Below are 18,280 nucleotides of genomic sequence, written 5' to 3'. Positions count from 1 at the left end.
GGAACCAAAGTGCTATAAAAGATAAAATGTGCTACCCGTGCTCAGGGAGAGAGCAAAAAAGGACTCAAAGTTTGTCTGCTGCTGGGAGTGGATGCTAAAGGGTGGGTAGATTTGAAGAGCTTGAGAAGAAAATGAAACACATTTCCAAGGGGACTTATCACCAGAGTGGAGGTGTGGAAATGGGTCTGGGGCTCAGCAAAGAGACCATTTTAACCAAAGAAGGTGAGGTTTCAAGGGACATGGAGTGTGAGATCAGTGACAGGTCAGATTATGATGACCCAGATAAAGAAAGTTCTCCTGCTGCCACGGCCCTTGGTGCCCACCCAGCTCAGTGAGGGATGCAGCACAGTGAGGTCAGTGAAGTCTACAGCACGTCCCACCATGGCTGTGATGGGCGATCAGCAAAGTGCCCTGGCACCTGTCACACCCCTTGCAACTTCATCAGGTGCCACATACCTGAGCTCTGTCATCACAAAGCCCTATGAAGAGGGCAAGAGGTGGGGTCCAAGGAACAGGGACTTAGTACCCAAAGCAACTGTTCCCAGATTTCCTGAACAGCAGCCAGCATGGGCCCAAGGAGAAACAGAACTATTGCCTTAGGCAAATCTGGGAGGTTTAGCAATGCATTGTGTCAGTAGATCTTCCAGTTTAGGAGGAGCTAAAAACCTTTAAACTGTCATCATATCCTTAATCCTAAAATGCCATTAATCCTCTGTAGCACTCCTGAGTTCTTATGAGCATGTGGGCAGCAACACCTATAATCTCCATTAAACTGAGAAGACAGGGAAGAATGAATCATGAAGGATGCCTAATACAACAAGAAATGTAATATGGGGAAGGACTCAAAAAGTGGTGAGATATTTAATAAAGAAAAGAGTGTACAGAAGATAAGGACAGAGGACTGGAAATGAAGAAAACACAAAACTCCCAACTTGGGTTCAGTCTCAGCTAGGAAGCCTTCCCTGAGCTCCCTATAGACAGGAGGACGCCTTGTTCTGAGCTCTGCAGCAGCCTGCAAATGTCCTAGCACAGCAGTCCTCACACTGCTGGGGAACCATTTATCTATTTCTCTTTCCAGATGGAAGAGTCCACAAAGGCATGCATCCTGTTTGTCTTGTTCATGGTATGTCCCCAGTGCCTCATGCTTACTGAGTAAACTGGTGAACCTGGGACAGGGAAGGAAACAAGGCTCAGATAGATAGAGTTAAAATGAGTACCCAAGCCTCTGAGAATCCACGAGCTCACTGGTTGTAGCCAACAGAAAACTTCACCTCATTCAGGCCATTATCAAATGTCACCTTCCCCAGCCACCAATTATGAATCACAACCATCCCTGCCCTCATTCCACCATACAAGGACTTCTATCCCTTCTCCTGATTATTTCTCACCAGATCACCTGACATTGATACTACACATGCTACTTACTTGTTTTATTTGTCTCCCCACCCTAGAATGCAGAGCTGTCACAGAGCAGAATTTCACTACTGTAACCTCCAGGCCAAGAACAGTACCAGTACCTGATGTATAGTAGGTTATTAACAAACACTTGTAAGATGAATAAATCATGAAATGAATGAACTTCTCCAATCCAAGGTCAAAAGAAATTCCCCCCAAACTTTTCAAACATAAATGCTTCTTCCAGGATTTCTTCCCATGTCTCCCACTCCTGAAGATCCATGGAAATGTCTTTCTCTTATTCTCTACCCTGACTCTTTCCAACCCTCCATGTCTCCTATTTACCCCTGCTCCTTGCCCTGTGACTTCTGTCTCTCTCATAACCCGGCACATAGAGACATCCAAAATAGCCAATCAGCAATGGTCACTGTGTGTTTTCACCCTAGAGCCTACCTCTAACAGAGGCCCCAGGAGGAAAGCTGTGGAACAAGTGCCAAATGGCTAGGAATAGCACCCACAGGTTCCAGAACTCTCTGAATGGATTCTTAGCTTTCAAAAGTGCCATCACCTCTTAGAGTGAAGAATTCCCCTCCCCCAAATTATGGCCTGTTGTGGGAAATAAAACCCCTCATTTTCTTTTCTTAACTTGTATTTCTCTAGTCTTAAAGGAATGTGAACACCTTTATTCTAACATTTTATGTATTTATGGGTATAGCTATATTGATATAATAATATCTTGATCCTTGCATCATTCAGTTAATCCCTTTCCTGCTATCATCCTTTCCAAATGAAAAGACCTAATCTGACCACACAACCCCCTCAATAAGCATTTGCCCATCCAGGTGAGTACTCTTCTAGACACCAAGGCTATAGTGTGCTTACTCGCTACTTGGGGACAGAGACAATAAAGGAGGAAATGTGCAGCAAACCAGGAGATGATGATAAGCACTGAGATGAAACATACAGCAGAGTAAGGGAATGGAGTCAGAAACTGACAACTTGTGGAAGGAGTTTTCCATTTTTATAGGGTGGCCTGGAAGATTTTGCCAATAATGCAGTATTTCAATAGAAGTCTGAATGAAATGAAGAATTAACCCCTGTGATTATCTGAGGGAACAGCATTCCAGGCAGTGGGAACAGAAAGTGCCAAGGCCTTGAGGTAAGAGATCCCTTATTAGCATTTCCTAGCTACCTTTGTCTAAAATTTTCCATTTCCTGCTTCAGGATATGGAGACAGAGCCCTTGGAAAGCCCCCCTTTCAGCAGGGAGGAAAGGTGAGCCAATGGCCAAGTGCAGCCCAGACATGATAAAAATACAGAAGATACAGCCAGGAGCCTTGCAAATGGATGTGTGCTCTGAAGCGCATCCTCATGAGGCAATGCAGAAATTACTGGGCCCCCTTCTGCTGGTTATGGAGGACAGCTCAGAGCCCACACACTGTTTCATGTGGCCAATTCAGGTTGGCTTTAGAAACGATAATAACTATAATCTCTTATACATAGTATGTGATCCTGTGTTAAGTTTCACGATAAGACTGCTACATAGAGCAAAATATTGGAGACGCCTAACATGGTTGAGTGCCTCCTACGTGCCGGAAGAGTTCTAAGCACTTTATTGTTTGACAACTTTGTGCTGTGACACAGATAAGAGACCCTGTAAATGCCAGTGTCACATATGTTTACAACCGAAAGGTGGATTGCTGGGTGACAGGAACAGAAAAGGTGATATTGGATCTATTGAGATAATCCTAGAGCAAAACCTTTGCCTGTCCCTATGAGCAACACTTCATGCATTCTAGGAGGACTGAGGCACAGAGACACTAACAAGAGACCAAGATCTGATAACAAAACCAAGAAAAAAGCTAGCTCTTCCTAGGAAGGAATCCACGCAAAGTTGAAGCTGCCTACATGTGTCTAGGACAGGGCCACCGTACAATAGGGCATGGCCTGGTGACAGATGAAACTGTGAGTCTGTACAACCGACTGATTCAGTTGCAGCTGAATCAGCACACAGCGATGGCAGACTTGGCAAACATCTACTTAAGTCTACCACATCTGTAACACTTCTATCAGTCCTCCCAGCTCGGTATCAGAATGAGACCTTCCTGTTTAATGACAGTTTGCAGAACCAGGAATGGAATGTAGCTCTGATTCTAGATCCAGCTTATCTCTCTGACAGTGCAATTCAAGTATTTCACACTACAACTATTTCCTACCTACCAAATGTGTTATTTTGTACTTGTCCAGAAATGAAATCCATGTCATTTTCCTGCCCACTTTCCACCCAAAAATCACAATCACCACTGAACAAATGACTGAAACAATCTGCTTTGGTTTCCCTTTGTCTTTCCCCTCCTCCATGTCTGGTCCCTCCATTGTGGAAATTGCACACCTCCACCTACTCAAGATGCATTGCTTTCCAGAAAGCTTTTGACAAGAGCATTACCCTGATGCTAGATGGTGATCCTGATGGATTGGGAAGGGCTAGGTTATGGCAAAGATGAGAGTGTAGCTTAAAACAAATTTTATTAAAAAAATGGTTTCTCCGGGTTCTAGTCCCGGTCGGGGCGCCAGATTCTGTCCCAGTTGCCCCTCTTCCAGGACAGCTCTCTGCTGTGGCCCAGGAGTGCAGTGGAGGATGGTCCAAGTGCTTGGGCCCTGCACCCCATGGGAGACCAGAAGCACCTGGCTCCTGCCTTTGGATCGGCGCGGCGCACCAGCCACAGCGCGCTGGCCATGGCGGCCATTGGAGGGTGAACCAATGGCAAAGGAAAACCTTTCTCTCTCTCTCTCTCTCACTGTCCACTCTGCCTGTCAAAATAAATAAATAAATATAAATAAAAATAATTTTAAAAAATGGTTTCTCCATAGTTCACATCCTCAAGACTCAAATTAAGGGCTTCAAAAAATTCCTTTTTTGTTTTTCAAGTGGTTCAGGGCAGCAACTCACCATCCTAGGCGGCTACTGTATTAAATCATAATAGTAATTAATCTCTGGTCATAAAGAACTTGAGCTCCTGACACATGCTATAAATGGAAGCCTAAATAAACTCAGTGGTATGCCCAAGACAGTCAGGACCTTTGATCCCAAGTGACTTTCCAGAAAGGTGACAACAGCTAGGCTATCTTGGAAGAAAAAGAGAGCACACCCTGACTGCTGCTCCCTTGTGCCAGGCACTTCAGCTCATTTAATTTCTAGAACACTGCTGAGCAGAACTGGATTCCCATGCAGATCTGCTTGACCCTTCCACACAGGATCTCTCTACCTTGGATTGGATTTCTAATGTGAAAAAAGAACAGAATATAGAATTGTGGAACAATAAAGACCCTGTGTCATATACTAAAGTAAGGAAGTCTGGACTGCCTACAGCTCTAGTATTGTCTTCTTATGTAATCCTTTGAAATCTTGTAAAAATCACACTGTCTTCCATGAGACTGAATTTTTCTCTTCTCAAAGATAAGAAAGCTCTGGATGCTTGAAACTATTTTAGGGAAACTGAGAGGCCTTAGGTGCAAGGGCTTTGGTCCTTTCAGATGACAAGGACCTTCCTTGCACTCACCTTTACCAGCCCACCCCCTTGCAACACAGAGCCACCCCATGAGGGGACTGCCAGTGTCTCCTGTTACACACCAGCAGGAGCGGCTGGCATGCTGTGTGGAAGAATGGAGACAAGATACACATAGGCACCCAGGCTTCTACAGACTTAGTCCAGCCCAGATAACAAGTCACAACAGAATCCTGTCTCTCCCCCTACTGCCACTTTGCCTCCTCTAAGCCCTGAACTGTAGCCATCCTCTCCCCTGCTCCTGAGACAGGAAGGTGCTGCGGTTTCTGATGCTGCAATAAATTAATGATTTCTTTCCTGCAGGGTAACTGGGGCCACGTGGAATATTTGTGACCACAACAAAGAGATTGAGATTAAAAGAAGATGAGTAGGCAGACCTCCCATGGCAAAGTGTTCTGGTAATTGAGCCGGGTCAAAGATGAGGCACACAGAAAGGTGTTGAGGCTGCTTGGGGCATAAGCTTTGGGGGTAGAAGTGGTCAGAGAGGGAGAATGCTTGTTCAGGCTAGTCCCACTCTGGGGGTAGAATTGATGATGATACCATTTCCATTTTAACACCAGGTTGTTTTTTTTTTTTTTTCATTTCCAATTCTCTTTATATACAGAAGATCACTTCAGTATATAATTAGAAAAGACCTCATCAGTCTGTGCCCACACAGAAACGCAAAGTATATGGCAAAATGTTGAAATCTTTACCTAATATATACTAAACTGATCTTCTGTATACAAAGAGAATTGAAAATGAATCTTTACATGAATGGAAGGGGAGAGGGAGCGGGAGGGGGGAGGGTTGCGGGCGGGAGGGAAGCTATGGGAGGGGGGAAGCCATTGTAACCCATGAGCTATACTTTGGAAATTTATATTCATTAAATAAAAGTTTAAGAAAAAAAAATAAAAAAATAAATAAAATTAAAAAATTAAAAAAAAGAATTGATGATGATAAAATTTTGCACATAACACAAACTCTAGTGACAGTTCTTCCATAATCTCTTCCCTAAATCCTTTTTTTTGCTAAGAGGTCTGTTGTCCTCATTCATCCACCAAGGAGATAAATGAATAAATGCAGGAATGAACCAGCCAATAAGTGAAGAAAACTCTTGTTTGGCCTCCAATGACTTGATCCTTTTTTAAAAGATTTAATTATTTGAAAGGCAGAGTTAGAGAGAAAGAGAGGGATAGAGAGAAAGATAGAGAGATCTTCCATCGACTGAATCATTCCTCAAATGGCTGCAACAACTGGAGCTGGGCTGGGCTGAAGCCAGGAGCTATGAGGTTCTTCTGGGTCTCCCATGTGATTGCAGGGGCCCAAGCACTTGGGCCATCCTCTGTTGCTTTCCTGGGCACATTACCAGGGAGCTGGATTGGAAGTGGAGCAGCCAGTTCATGAGCCAGTGGCCATATGGGATGCCAGTGCAGTAGGCAGCAGCTCTAACTGCTATGCCACAGTGCAGGTCCTGATCATTCCTTCTTATTTCTTGACTATGCCAAGAGTTTGTTAGGTGGACAAGACAAATAGGTGTATCATGCAAGTGGCAACTGCCCTCACTTATGGGACCAGGGAATAAATCATGATGGACTGGGGACAGCACCACTCTCCAGGCCTAGATAATCACCAAATCCCCTAAGCCATCCTCTAGCAGCCTATCATACTCTGGTTATGCTTTGCTGGCAAAGGCTTCAGAATGATTATTCCCTTACTCAAGCTGTGGCAGTAGCTCTTTGTGATTATCTGCTTCTGTTTTCCTGTTCTCTCAGAATTCTGAATCCATATCCTACCGTACCTGACAGCTGAGTGAATGAGACACAGCAAAGACTTCTCAGGGACACTAGGCAATCTGCTCCTGTAGGAGTCTTGGAATTGGCACTTGCCAAGGACATCCTGGGCACTGACCTACCTGGGCCAAGTCTTCAGCTTACTTGATCCAGAACTCCCTGTATGCGTGTATCACAAATGCATTCAGTTGCCCTACTGAGAATTGTGATTCCTGGGCTGATCCTCAGGCCTCAACCCTTAGTTGGGTTTAGGAACTTTAGCATTCAGCTATTTTCTGGGAAAATGAAAGTGGTTCCTGTGTTCTTTCTGTTCAAGATACTAGCAGCCATTCCCTAGGCCCCCTACCTAACCATTGGCTCAGATTCCAAACCCATTCTCCTGTCCCATATGCTGTAAGGACCTACAATTTTTACACATCCTTGTCTTTATTCTTAAGAGTCAACAATTTAAAACCAAGTTCTAAATCCCAAATAAGAACTCCCCAGGGAGCACAGACTTGCTGAGATGGAATCCTGTCCATCCTTTTGTCACTTTAGCACCCTCCCTAATTTTTCAAAAGAGGGAAATTGAGTCACAAAGAAGAAATCTTTCCCAAGTTCATAATGAAAATGAACAGAGGACCCTGAGAAGACCTGCATTTGAGGGGCCAGGAAAGGCTATAGGGAAATCAAGAGCAGATCTGACTGTTCTTGAAAGGGGAAGAGGCAAATGCCTGCATATTGGCCTCCACATACCAGATTGGCCAAACTCACCTCTTCCTATCCTGACAGAGCTCACTCCGGGTGGAGGGGTGGGAGTACTAAAAACATTGATGGGACCCAAATGAATTATTAACAAAGCCTCAAATATAATGAAAATTTCACATATCACAGAGCATATTTACATATCTTCTCCACTCCATTTCCCCTCTCCTGCTTTATCTCAGGAGATATTCATTTCTTTGGTCAGCAAAACTTTATCAGGTGCCTACTACTATAGACTTTTGGTATCTGCTGACTTATAAGGTTGTGCAAGACCCCTGGAGGGCAGAGCCACAGCAGTAATTCCATATCCTTTGCCTGTTCCTGGCTACATCTCTTCCAGGCAGGTTTAACCTGTTGGCATCCTCAAGCCAAGGCCTTTAAACCAACAATCTCTCTCCAAAAGTTTCTGAAAAACAACTCAACACAGTCTGGAAGTTCCTCAGAAAGTTAAACATACAGTTACCTTGTAGTATGGTATGAACAGGATTTGCCTCCCTGACTTCTGCATTTAAATCCCAAAGTCTTATATTAATGGCTAAAGGATCAATATTCATGGAAAATGGATTAAGGGTGGAAACTTGATTTAATTACGGCATCAAAAAAAAAAAAAAGGTGGGCGCAGTGGGAGGTCTTCAGGTCACTGGGGGCTTGCCTGGGAGAGTAGTTCTCAGGACAGCATTGATTATTTAAGCAAGCCTGGCTTCCCTGTTTCCTGGGTCACCACATGATCCTCCCTCCACACGTGTTCTGCCTTCATCATGTGTCAGACTGATGGGGCCACATGATCTTGGACTATAAACTTCCAAAACTGTAAACTGAGGGGCCAGCATTTGGTGCAGTGGTTTAGCAGCCTATATCCCATATCAGAGAGCCTGAGTTCTAGTCCTGGCTACTTCACTTCTGAACAGCTCCCTGCTATTCCACACTCTGGGAGGCAGCAGGTAATGGCTCAAGTAAGATTCCCTGCCCCCTATGTGGGAGATCCAGATTGAGTTCCAGACTCCTAACTTCAGCCTGGCCACACTCCAGCTATTGCAGCATTCAGGAATGAACCAGCATATGGAAAATTTTTTTCTCTCTTTCTCTCTCTCTCTCTCTCTGCCCTAAAATAAAATGAAAATAAATAAAATTTAAAAAGAAACTGTAAGCCAAAACAAACCTAACTTTTTCCTAAGAAGCTCCTCTCAAGTATTTTAGTTGTAGTAACAAAAAGTTGACTAATATGCCATGTGACCCAGCAACTTCCAAGGCATAAACCCAAGAGAACTGAAAATAGAACATCTACACACAAAAATGTATGCACAGCATCATTATTCATAGTAGCCAAAAAGTGGAAACAACTCAAATATATATAAAGGAAAAATGGAAAAACAAGATGTTGTATGTCCTTGTGATGGAATACTATTCAGACATAAAAAGGAATGGAGTACTGATACAAGGTACTACATGGATGAACCTTGAAAACATTATTCTAAGGAAAGAAGCAACTTGACCACATACAAGTAGTATACGATTCCATTTGTATGAAATGCCTGGGTTAGATCAATCTATAATGCCAGAAAGTAGATTAGTGGTTACCAGAAGATAGGAGAGGAACAGGATGACTGCTAACAGGCAAAAGATTCTTTTGGGTGGGGGGACAAAAATGTTCTATAATTACATTTGGTGATGATTATATAATACTAAAAAAAATTGCAGGGGCCGGTGCCGTGGCTCACTTGGCTAATCCTCTGCCTGCGGCGCCGGCATCCCATATGGGTGCCAGGTTCTAGTCCCAGTTGCTCCTCTTCCAGTCTAGCTCTCTGCTGTGGCCCTGGAGGGCAGTGGAGGATGGCCCAAGTGCTTGGGCTCCTGCACCCACATGGGAGACCAGGAGAAGCATCTGGCTCCTGGCTTTGGATCAGCGCAGCGCCGGCCATAGTGGCCATTTGCGAGGTGAGCCAATGGAAGGAAGACCTTTCTCTCTGTCTCTCTCTCTCACTGTCTATATCTCAACCTGTCAAATAAAAAAAAATTCTAAAAAAAAAAATTGCATCTAAATGAGTGCATTATACAGTATGTACATTATATCTCAACAAATTTCTTTAGCAAAAAGAAGAAAAACTCAGAAACCTGACCAACCTAATTAGTCCAAATTCTACTACACACAATCACTTTAAAGACAACTGTTTTGGTCAATGGCATTATTAACCATGTTCTGGAAATTACCTAGGATTCAATGAGTTGTGCTCAACAACGACTTTTGACACTTTCTAGCTCATTTCATTTGAGGGGGAAACATGCTAAGGAAGGTGGGCTCTTGAATCCAAAACAAAAAGCCTAAAATAGAAGAAAAGGTTAGTCTACATGCTAGGTATGAAGAGCCCACTCCAAACCAAAACCTGTGCACTAGGGGCTGGCATTGTGGCACAGCGAGTTAAGCCACCTTCTGTGACACTGGCATCCCATAAGAGCACCAGTTTGAATCCTGGCTGCCCTCTAATATGCCTGGGAAAGCAGAGGAAGATGGCCCAAGTCCTTGGGCCCCTACCACCCATGTGGGAGACCTGGATGGAGCTCCATGCTCTTGACTTTGGCCTAGCCTAGTCCTGATCATGGCAGTTATTTGGGATCAGTGAATGATTCTCTCTCTCTCTCGCTCTCGCTCTCAATCTCTCCCCCTCTTCCCCTATCCCCCTCTCCCTTGTGTGTATGTGTGTGTGTGTGTGTGTGTATGTCCTCCTGTCTCTATATTTCTGCCTGTCAAGTAAGTAAATAAATAAATCATTTTAAAATAAATCATGTGTGCTAGACACCCAGGAACTACATAGGTCTCCTTCCTTTGGCTCAGAACACATTTCTGACAAAGCTAAAATATTGCTGAAGCAGTGTTACTCTAAAAAAAAAAAAACCACTGACTCCCACAGATGTCATTAATACCAAAATGGCCTATAATTAACAGGAGGATAATTCACCTGCAAAGGAAGATTTTCAAGTAGGAACTTACTTGTGCAGGTGATAATAAGTGACCTTTTAAGAAATCTCAACGGTTTTTATGTCTATTAATTAGTCCCACTCCTCTCCAGGAGGTGTTCACTTGCCCTATCTGCACTTTATCCACCTGCTTAATGCCAAGGGCTAGCAAGAATGAAGTGCCTTTCCCAGCAGTACACAGGGGCTTTCCTTTGTAGCACAAATTGCCATCCTGTGGATCCTGTGGGTTTCATCTCTCTAAATACATACACAACATCTCAACGGAAGAGAAGAGGAAGAAAGGTTCACAATAATCATCCTTAATAAGTTGGCCAAAATACGATGAGGAAACTCACAGAAAAACTACACTAATTCAAAATAGTACCTGTCCCAACCACTGAGCATATCTTCATCCCAAGGGGAATGAACAGCAAAGCTTGCAATAAGGTCAAGAACTACATGGAATGGGCAGGCAGAACTTAACCTCATTCCAAGCAATCCCAGAGCTGTCAGTTACAACAGATGGCCGTTTTTCTGTTTCTAGGTTTTGTTTTTATAAGCATTTGTCTTGCCTCCCCAAATGGTTCATCAGTATGAGAACTATTTAGGTGCTGAAGAAACATAAGAAAATAAAAACTATTTGAATGGTTATACACTAGGAGGTTCTCATTTCAAGGTTGGTTCCCTTCATAGCGTGTCATTAGGAAGTTACTTTGTTCTTACTCACTTCAGTCTGTATGGAAAACTATTTCTCAAGCAGCAGTTGGCAATCACCTGTTCTGTCCTAAAAGAGGTGGAATTACACAAGGGTTGCAAATAAGGGCTTTGGAATCAGGAAGATGTGGGTTCAGCCCATTGCAAGCTGTGCGACTGTGAGAAGTTATTTATCGTTCTCTGACTTCCGTTTCCTTGTTTGAAAATGAAAATAATCCTTTCTGCCTCAATGGTGTTGTTCCAAGAATTAAACAAGATAGCACAAAATAAAATGTTAAACATAGAATCTATAATACAATAAGACCTCACTAGATTGTAGCTTTAAAATTCTTTGCCTGGGAGCAGTGTTGTGGTGCAGAGGGTTGAGCCACCACTTGTGATGCCAGCATCTCATATGAGGATTGGTTCAAGTCCCAACTGCTCCACTTCTGATCCAGCTCCATACTCATGCATCTGAGAAACAGTGAAAGATGGCCCAAGTACCTGTAACCCTGTTACCCCACATGGGAGACCCAGATGGATTTCCTGGCACCTGGCTCCTGGCTCCTGGCTTTAGCCTGGCTCAGCCCCAGCTGTTGTGGTTATTTGGGGAGTGAACCAACAGATGGAAGATTCTCTCTCTCTCTGTCACTCTGCCTTTCAAATAAACAAATCTTTTATAAAAATGCTTTGCAGAGCTGGCATTTTGGTGTAATCGTAAAGCCACTACCTGTGACATTGGCATCCTATATAGGTGCCAGTTCATATTCCAGTTGCTCTACTTCTGATCCAACTCCCTGCTAATGGCCTGGAAAAAGCAATTTGAGCACCTGCCACCCATGTGGGAGACCCAGATGAAGCTCCGGGCTCCCAGCTCCTGGCTTTGGCTTGGCCCAGAGGCTGGTTACTGTAGCCATCTGGGGAGTGAACCAACGAATGGAAGATTTCTCTCTCTCTCTCTCTCTCTCTCTCTCTCTCTCTGTCTCTCTTCCTCTTTCTCTCCCTCTCTCTGTAACTATGACTTTTCAAATAAATAAATCTTTAAAAAAAAAAAAGAGAGAGAAAAATCCTTGCCTTAGAAACAACAAGGCCATACTTAAGCATGACTACATTAAAAGCAGCACAAAAACATTGAAAATAAACAAAAATAGCATAGGTCATGATGCAACTGAAATTGTTAGTGAAGTAATAGTATACCAATTATTGCCCTCCCCATTTCCCACAGAGAAAGATCGAGAAGCATGAAGTTCTGAGACTTTTATCAAATTCATGAAGATAGCAGTTAAAATATTACCTCTGAACCCTCAGCTAACTGCAAGGTTGGCATTACAGAATCACAGAATGCTAACGCCAAGGGAAACTCCAATTCTTTCCCTTTACAAATATAAAAATTCTAGGTCAGGTTAAGTGATCTGCCCAAAATTACCCAGAACAGCTCATTGTTCCTTCAAATCTGCATTCTAGCCCTTGCAGCCTCCCTATCTTCCCTCTACTCTACCTATCTACACCGTACTAACAACAGTAATAAACACTTGTGAGGCAGTTTGAACCACAGAGGAGGATCCTGTGTATCCCATCTCCCAGTGAGAAAAAGTTCTTCAAGGTCAAGGATCTTTATGTCAGTGCTTGCAGGATCCATCTACTCAAACACCTACCAACTGACTGGCTGATCAACACCATTCTCTGCCTATCCTCTAAAATTTATTGTGTTAAATGAATGCAGACATAGCAGATCCTACTACTAAGAACATAATCTTTCTGTCCACTGCCCCATCAGGCAAATGGATTTGCCCATCTAGCCAAAAGAAATCATTGCTAGGCACCCCAGGAGAATGCCAACAGAAAGGGGCCATAGCATTGCTGTTCTCTGTCATGACAGCTATGTCTGTACCCCTTACCCACCCACTCCTACCTCCCCATTTGTCTACGGGAGCAGCCAACCCTCCTCTGGGTCTTCAGTTCTAATTGGTGAGAAAAGACATCCCTGAAGAGCACTAAGTAGAGATACAAGAGCAGAAAGACAATCTCAGCATGAGGCAGCTCTCAGGATTTATGGAGACTTAGCAAGACCTGACTAGTAATGACAGACCTAGAACAGCAGAGGATGCAAGGTACAGAGAGAATAACAAAACACAAAAAGCTGTATTTCTGACATAGCCCTATGGAACCCATGACAAGTCACTCAATCTAGCTGGATCTCAATTTCCTCACCTGTAAAATTATGAGGGCAAGAGGCTGGCATTGTGGCATAGTGGGTAAAGTTGCCGCTTGCAAATCTGGTGTCCTATATGCACGCTGGATCATGTTCTAGCAGCTCCATGTCCCATCCAGCTCCCTGCTAATGGCCTAGGAAAAGCAGCAGAAGATGGATCAAGTGTTTAGGCCCCTGCCATGATGTGGGGGACCTGGATGAAGCTTCTGGTTCCTGGTGGTCATCTGGAGAGTAAACCAACAGATAGAAGATCTGTCTCTCCCTCTCTCTCTCTCTTTCAAAATAAATAAATCTTTTAAAAAAAAATTAAGAGGCCATGACTAGATATGCTTTTCAGCTCCAGAGTTTTTTTTTAACTCTACTTTTCTCTATATCCTTTTTCCCAGCCAGACTAATCAGCTCACTTTAGTCCAAACAAAATATAACAGTCTCACCTTTGGACTATTGGTCTTTCTCTTCTCCCATCTAGAATTTCTTCTGCTACTCCTCTGTCCACCTGAATCCTTTTAGGAACAACACAAACCTCATCTCCTTAAGGAAATCCAGGCCCAGCCATGCATCTAGACTTTTGATGTTAAGCTCTATGTATGTCCTATCTCTGGTGTTCAAAACGTTTTTCTAGGGGGCCAGAGCTGTGGTGTAGCAGGTAAAGCTGCCACCTGCAGTGCCAGCATCTCAAATAGGTGTCAGTTTGCATCCCAGCTGCTCTACTTACAATCCAACTCCCAGCTAATGTGCCTGGGAAAGCTGAAGAAGATGGTCCAAGTCCTTGGGCCCCTGCACCTGCGTGGGAGACCGGGAAGAATCTCCTGGCTCCTGGCTTCTGATTGGCCTAGCTCCAGCCATTGCGGCCATTTGGAGAGTGAATCAGGGGATAGAAGATATCTCTCTCTAGGCACTGGGAATACAAACATAAATAAAGGCAGCTTCCCCTTGTTCCAGGATCTCACAGCAGGGTGATAAGGAACTGGGTTAAACAATTAGAATGTACCATATAATGGGATGGGATAACTTCCTCAAATGACAAATTAATTATTAACGGAGCTTATTTTAAATAAGTGTATCTACTCCCTGTGGTCATACTCCCATTGGTCCAGCAAGGGACAATGTTTTGAGAATCAGCTGATCAAAGACTAGAATCAAGCCACAGCTGGCACCGTGGCTCAATGGGCTAATCCTCCACCTGCGGAGCTGGCACACCAGGTTCTAGTCCCGGTCAGGGCGCCGGATTCTGTCCCGGTTGCTCCTCTTCCAGGCCAGCTCTCTGATGTGGCCAGGGAGTGCAGTGGAGGATGGCCCAAGTGCTTGGGCCCTGCACCCCATGGGAGACCAGGAGAAGCACCTGGCTCCTGCCATCGGATCAGCGCGGTGTGCCGGACGCAGCGCGCCTACCACGGCGGCCATTGGAGGGTGAACCAACGGCAAAGGAAGACCTTTCTCTCTGTCTCTCTTTCTCTCACTGTCCACTCTGCCTGTCAAAAAATAAAAAATAAAAATAGAAAAAAAGAATCAAGCCACTTCATATGAATGGTTTCTCAACCAAAGAAGATCTGTCCAGGACTGATGGGATTGGGGCATGAATACTGATAAGCATCTTCGTATCCACAGGAAATCATTTGATTTTTTCTCTGCTTTCTCTTCTCACAGAAACTAAGTGACCCAGAGACTGTGGAAAACATCTTGGATCTCTTAGATCAAAATAAAAATGGACAAGTTGATTTTCATAAATATCTCTTGTTGGTGTTCCAATTGGCCAAAGCCTGCCGTTGTAAACTCGATAACGAGTCATGTAGAAAAATAACCTCCCAGCAAGAAAGGGGACAGGAAGGAAACCGAGATCATAATTTTCCAAGAAACACAGGCAGATAACACAGTCAGAGGCATGAGAGGGAAAGGCAGAACCCCTTTCCCAGTCCATCTGTAAGACAAAGTCAGGATGCCCAATATGACCAGTCAGAGAGACAAGATAAGGACTCTCACTATGGTTTGTCTGAGACACAGGGCCAGGATTCTCACTACAGTCAGTCAAAGAAGCAAGATATATATTCTCACTGTGGTCAGCTTGAGAGACAGGGCCAGCATTCTTGCTATGGTCAGACAGAGAAACAAGATAGGGACTCCTACATAGTCAACCTGATTCCCACTGTGGTCAGTCTAAGAGACAAGACAGCGACTCCTGCCAGGGTCAACCTAAGAGACAAGACAAAGATTATGGCTTCGATAAGTCTAGGCGGCAAGGTCAAGACTCTAGCTCAGGTCAAAGACTGAATCATAAATCTAGTGATGGCCAGCATAAAATACAAAAAAATATCATTGCCTTAGGTCAGTGTGAGAAACCACCTCGAGATTCTCATTATGGCCAGCCTGAGAAGGTTGGACAACAATAAAGCTGTGACCAATCTGTGAGCCTCAGACCAGACTCTTGCTCCAGCCAAAGGAACCAATAGGAATCAGGCTATAATCAAAGATACAGGCATGGACTGGATTCTCAACGTGACCAGACAGACAGTAAAGGCCAGAGCCCTCACTACGGTCAGATGGACAGACAGGACCAGAGTCCTCACTATAGTCAGACAGACAGACAGGGCCAGAGCTCTCACTATGGTCAGATAGACAGACAGGGCCAGAGCCCTCACTATGGTCAGACAGACAGGGCCAGAACCTTCATTACAGTCAGACAGACAGACAGGGCCAGAGCTCTCACTATGGTCAGATAGACAGACAGGGCCAGAGCCCTCACTATGGTCAGACAGACAGGGCCAGAACCTTCATTACAGTCAGACAGACAGACAGGGCCAGAGCTCTCACTATGGTTAGACAGACAGACAAGACCAGAGCTCTCACTATTGTCAGATGGACAGACAGGGCCAGAGTTCCCACTACAGCCAGTCACAGGCTGGGGAAACAGAAATACAAGAACAAAATAGGTGCATCCAGAGGTCTCAGGAAACAAGAACAGGTTCATGTTGAGCGGTCAGGAAGATCAGGAAGACTAATTCATCAGATTCAAGGACAGAAAGTGAAGCAACATCAGAGACAGGGATTCCAACCTAAGGAAGAGCAGCAGAACAGCCACTGCATGTGGGAGCCTAAGGAAGACAGCCAATACCACCCACACAAACTCTTAGCACAAACTCAGCAAGAAAGGGCACCACACCACAAAGGGAGAGACTGGCAGTCATGCAGTAGTGAGCAGGGTCAGAGACAGGCCCAGGCCAGGCAAAGTCATGGTGAAGAACAGAGCCATCAGGCAGCAGAAGAGCAGGTCCATCAAAGCTGGGGTAGACACAGCCATGAGAGACAGGAGAACCCGTGAAGAACAAAACCATCAGACAAAGGACAGACAAACCCATAAAGATGAGCAAAACTACCAGAGACAAGACAAGCAAACTCATAAAGAGATTCAAAACTACAGCATAGACAAAACCAGGAAGATGAGCACAACCACAAAAGTCAAGACAGAAAAACCCATGAAGATAATCAAAGCCATCAGCAACAATGGGATAGACAAAGCCCTAAGAAGAAAGAAAGGTTTCAAGGATCTCAGGCAAGCCTATCAAAACAGAGGCAAAATCCACATTAATGAAGATGACCAGAGCTGAAGTTCACAGGGAAGACACTGTGACACAGCATTGCATCTAACCCAGAGTAGTATGAGGCCTCAAAGAAGACAACAGAGCAGAGCTGATTCTACCAAGGCAGTTTTTCCCAACTTCTTCTAAAGCTATATACATGAACAGAAATCACATCAGTATTAGGCTATGTGAGCACCAGAGCTAAAGAAGAAACTTACATGTGAAGTTTATCTTTCCCACTGTTTAGGAGGTGGAAAGCATGCATGTCTTCCTTCTGGCCTCTGCTTTCTCTCTCTGCAAGGATGCTCTTGACGGCCAGTGTTCACAGGCAGCACATTTCAGTTCTTTGAGCAGCAGTTCTAAAGTTTTCTGGATGAGTGAGAACTAACTGGTAAACTGGGTGAAATAATCAGATCTTAATTTGGGGGATTTAAATCATTTCCTGGTTTTCATCTATGTAGGCGGGTCCTGATTGGACCACTGACAGAACACGTCTCCCTGAAGATTTCCATTACATCCAAGGAGAGAAAAGCTAGTCTTAATAAGCTGGGCTCCTGTGGATAAAACATCAGAATAGCAAGCCTGATAGACTAGAATGACACACAGTGAGAGGCTGCTAAGATAACCAGGGACTATGGAGGGCATCTCTGATGCTTACAATATTTTCTGCACCCAGGATCCTACCCCTCATCAGAGGGACTGTCCACTGAGCACCTAGCACTAGAGCTAACTAGACTCACTCCAACTTGTCTAATTTCTGATCACACAAAACAGAATGAAAGCATATGTCATCTGTTTTCAGATGCCAAGGGCCCAAAACTGTTGATCCACAGCTCCCAAGAACTGAAAATTTTTCACAAGAAAAATCTCTGTGCAGATGGATAGACAAATGGAACAGAATAGAAACACCAGAAATCAACCCAAACATCTACAGCCAACTCATATTTGATCAAGGATCCAAAACCAATCCCTGGAGTAAGGACAGTCTATTCAATAAATGGTGCTGGGAAAATTGGATTTCCACTTGCAGAATCATGAAGCAAGATCCCTACCTTTCACCTTACATAAAAATTCACTCGACATGGATTAAAGACTTAAATCTACGACCTGACACCATCAAATTATTAGAGAGCATTGGAGAAACCCTGCAAGATATAGGTACTGGCAAAGACTTCTTGGAAAATACCCCAGAAGCACAGACAGTCAAAGCCAAAATTAACATTTGGGATTGCATCAAATTGAGAAGTTTCTGTACTTCAAAAGAAACAGTCAGGAGAGTGAATAGGAAACCGACAGAATGGGAAAAAATATTTGCAAACTACGCAACAGATAAAGGGTTGATAACCAGAATCTACAAAGAAATCAAGAAACT

The 18,280-nt window shown here is 44.0% G+C and overlaps 1 protein-coding gene across 1 annotated transcript; it reads left to right on the top strand.

Moving 5' to 3' along the window:
• The first annotated feature begins 381 nt into the window (after window positions 1-381).
• Window positions 382-16,916, top strand: RPTN (repetin). Its single transcript, XM_062190141.1, is given in 10 exon segments — window positions 382-497; window positions 6,715-6,736; window positions 14,981-15,366; window positions 15,495-15,705; window positions 15,835-15,973; window positions 15,976-16,077; window positions 16,080-16,296; window positions 16,298-16,658; window positions 16,660-16,747; window positions 16,750-16,916. Coding segments are annotated over 10 exon segments (1,809 nt in total).
• The last annotated feature ends 1,364 nt before the right edge of the window (window positions 16,917-18,280 follow it).

This window comes from Lepus europaeus, chromosome 5 (assembly GCF_033115175.1).
Source record: "Lepus europaeus isolate LE1 chromosome 5, mLepTim1.pri, whole genome shotgun sequence".
Classification (NCBI taxonomy): Eukaryota; Metazoa; Chordata; class Mammalia; order Lagomorpha; family Leporidae; genus Lepus; species Lepus europaeus.
Note: the sequence above shows the minus strand (reverse complement) of the source record. Positions and strands in the feature narration are given on the sequence as shown.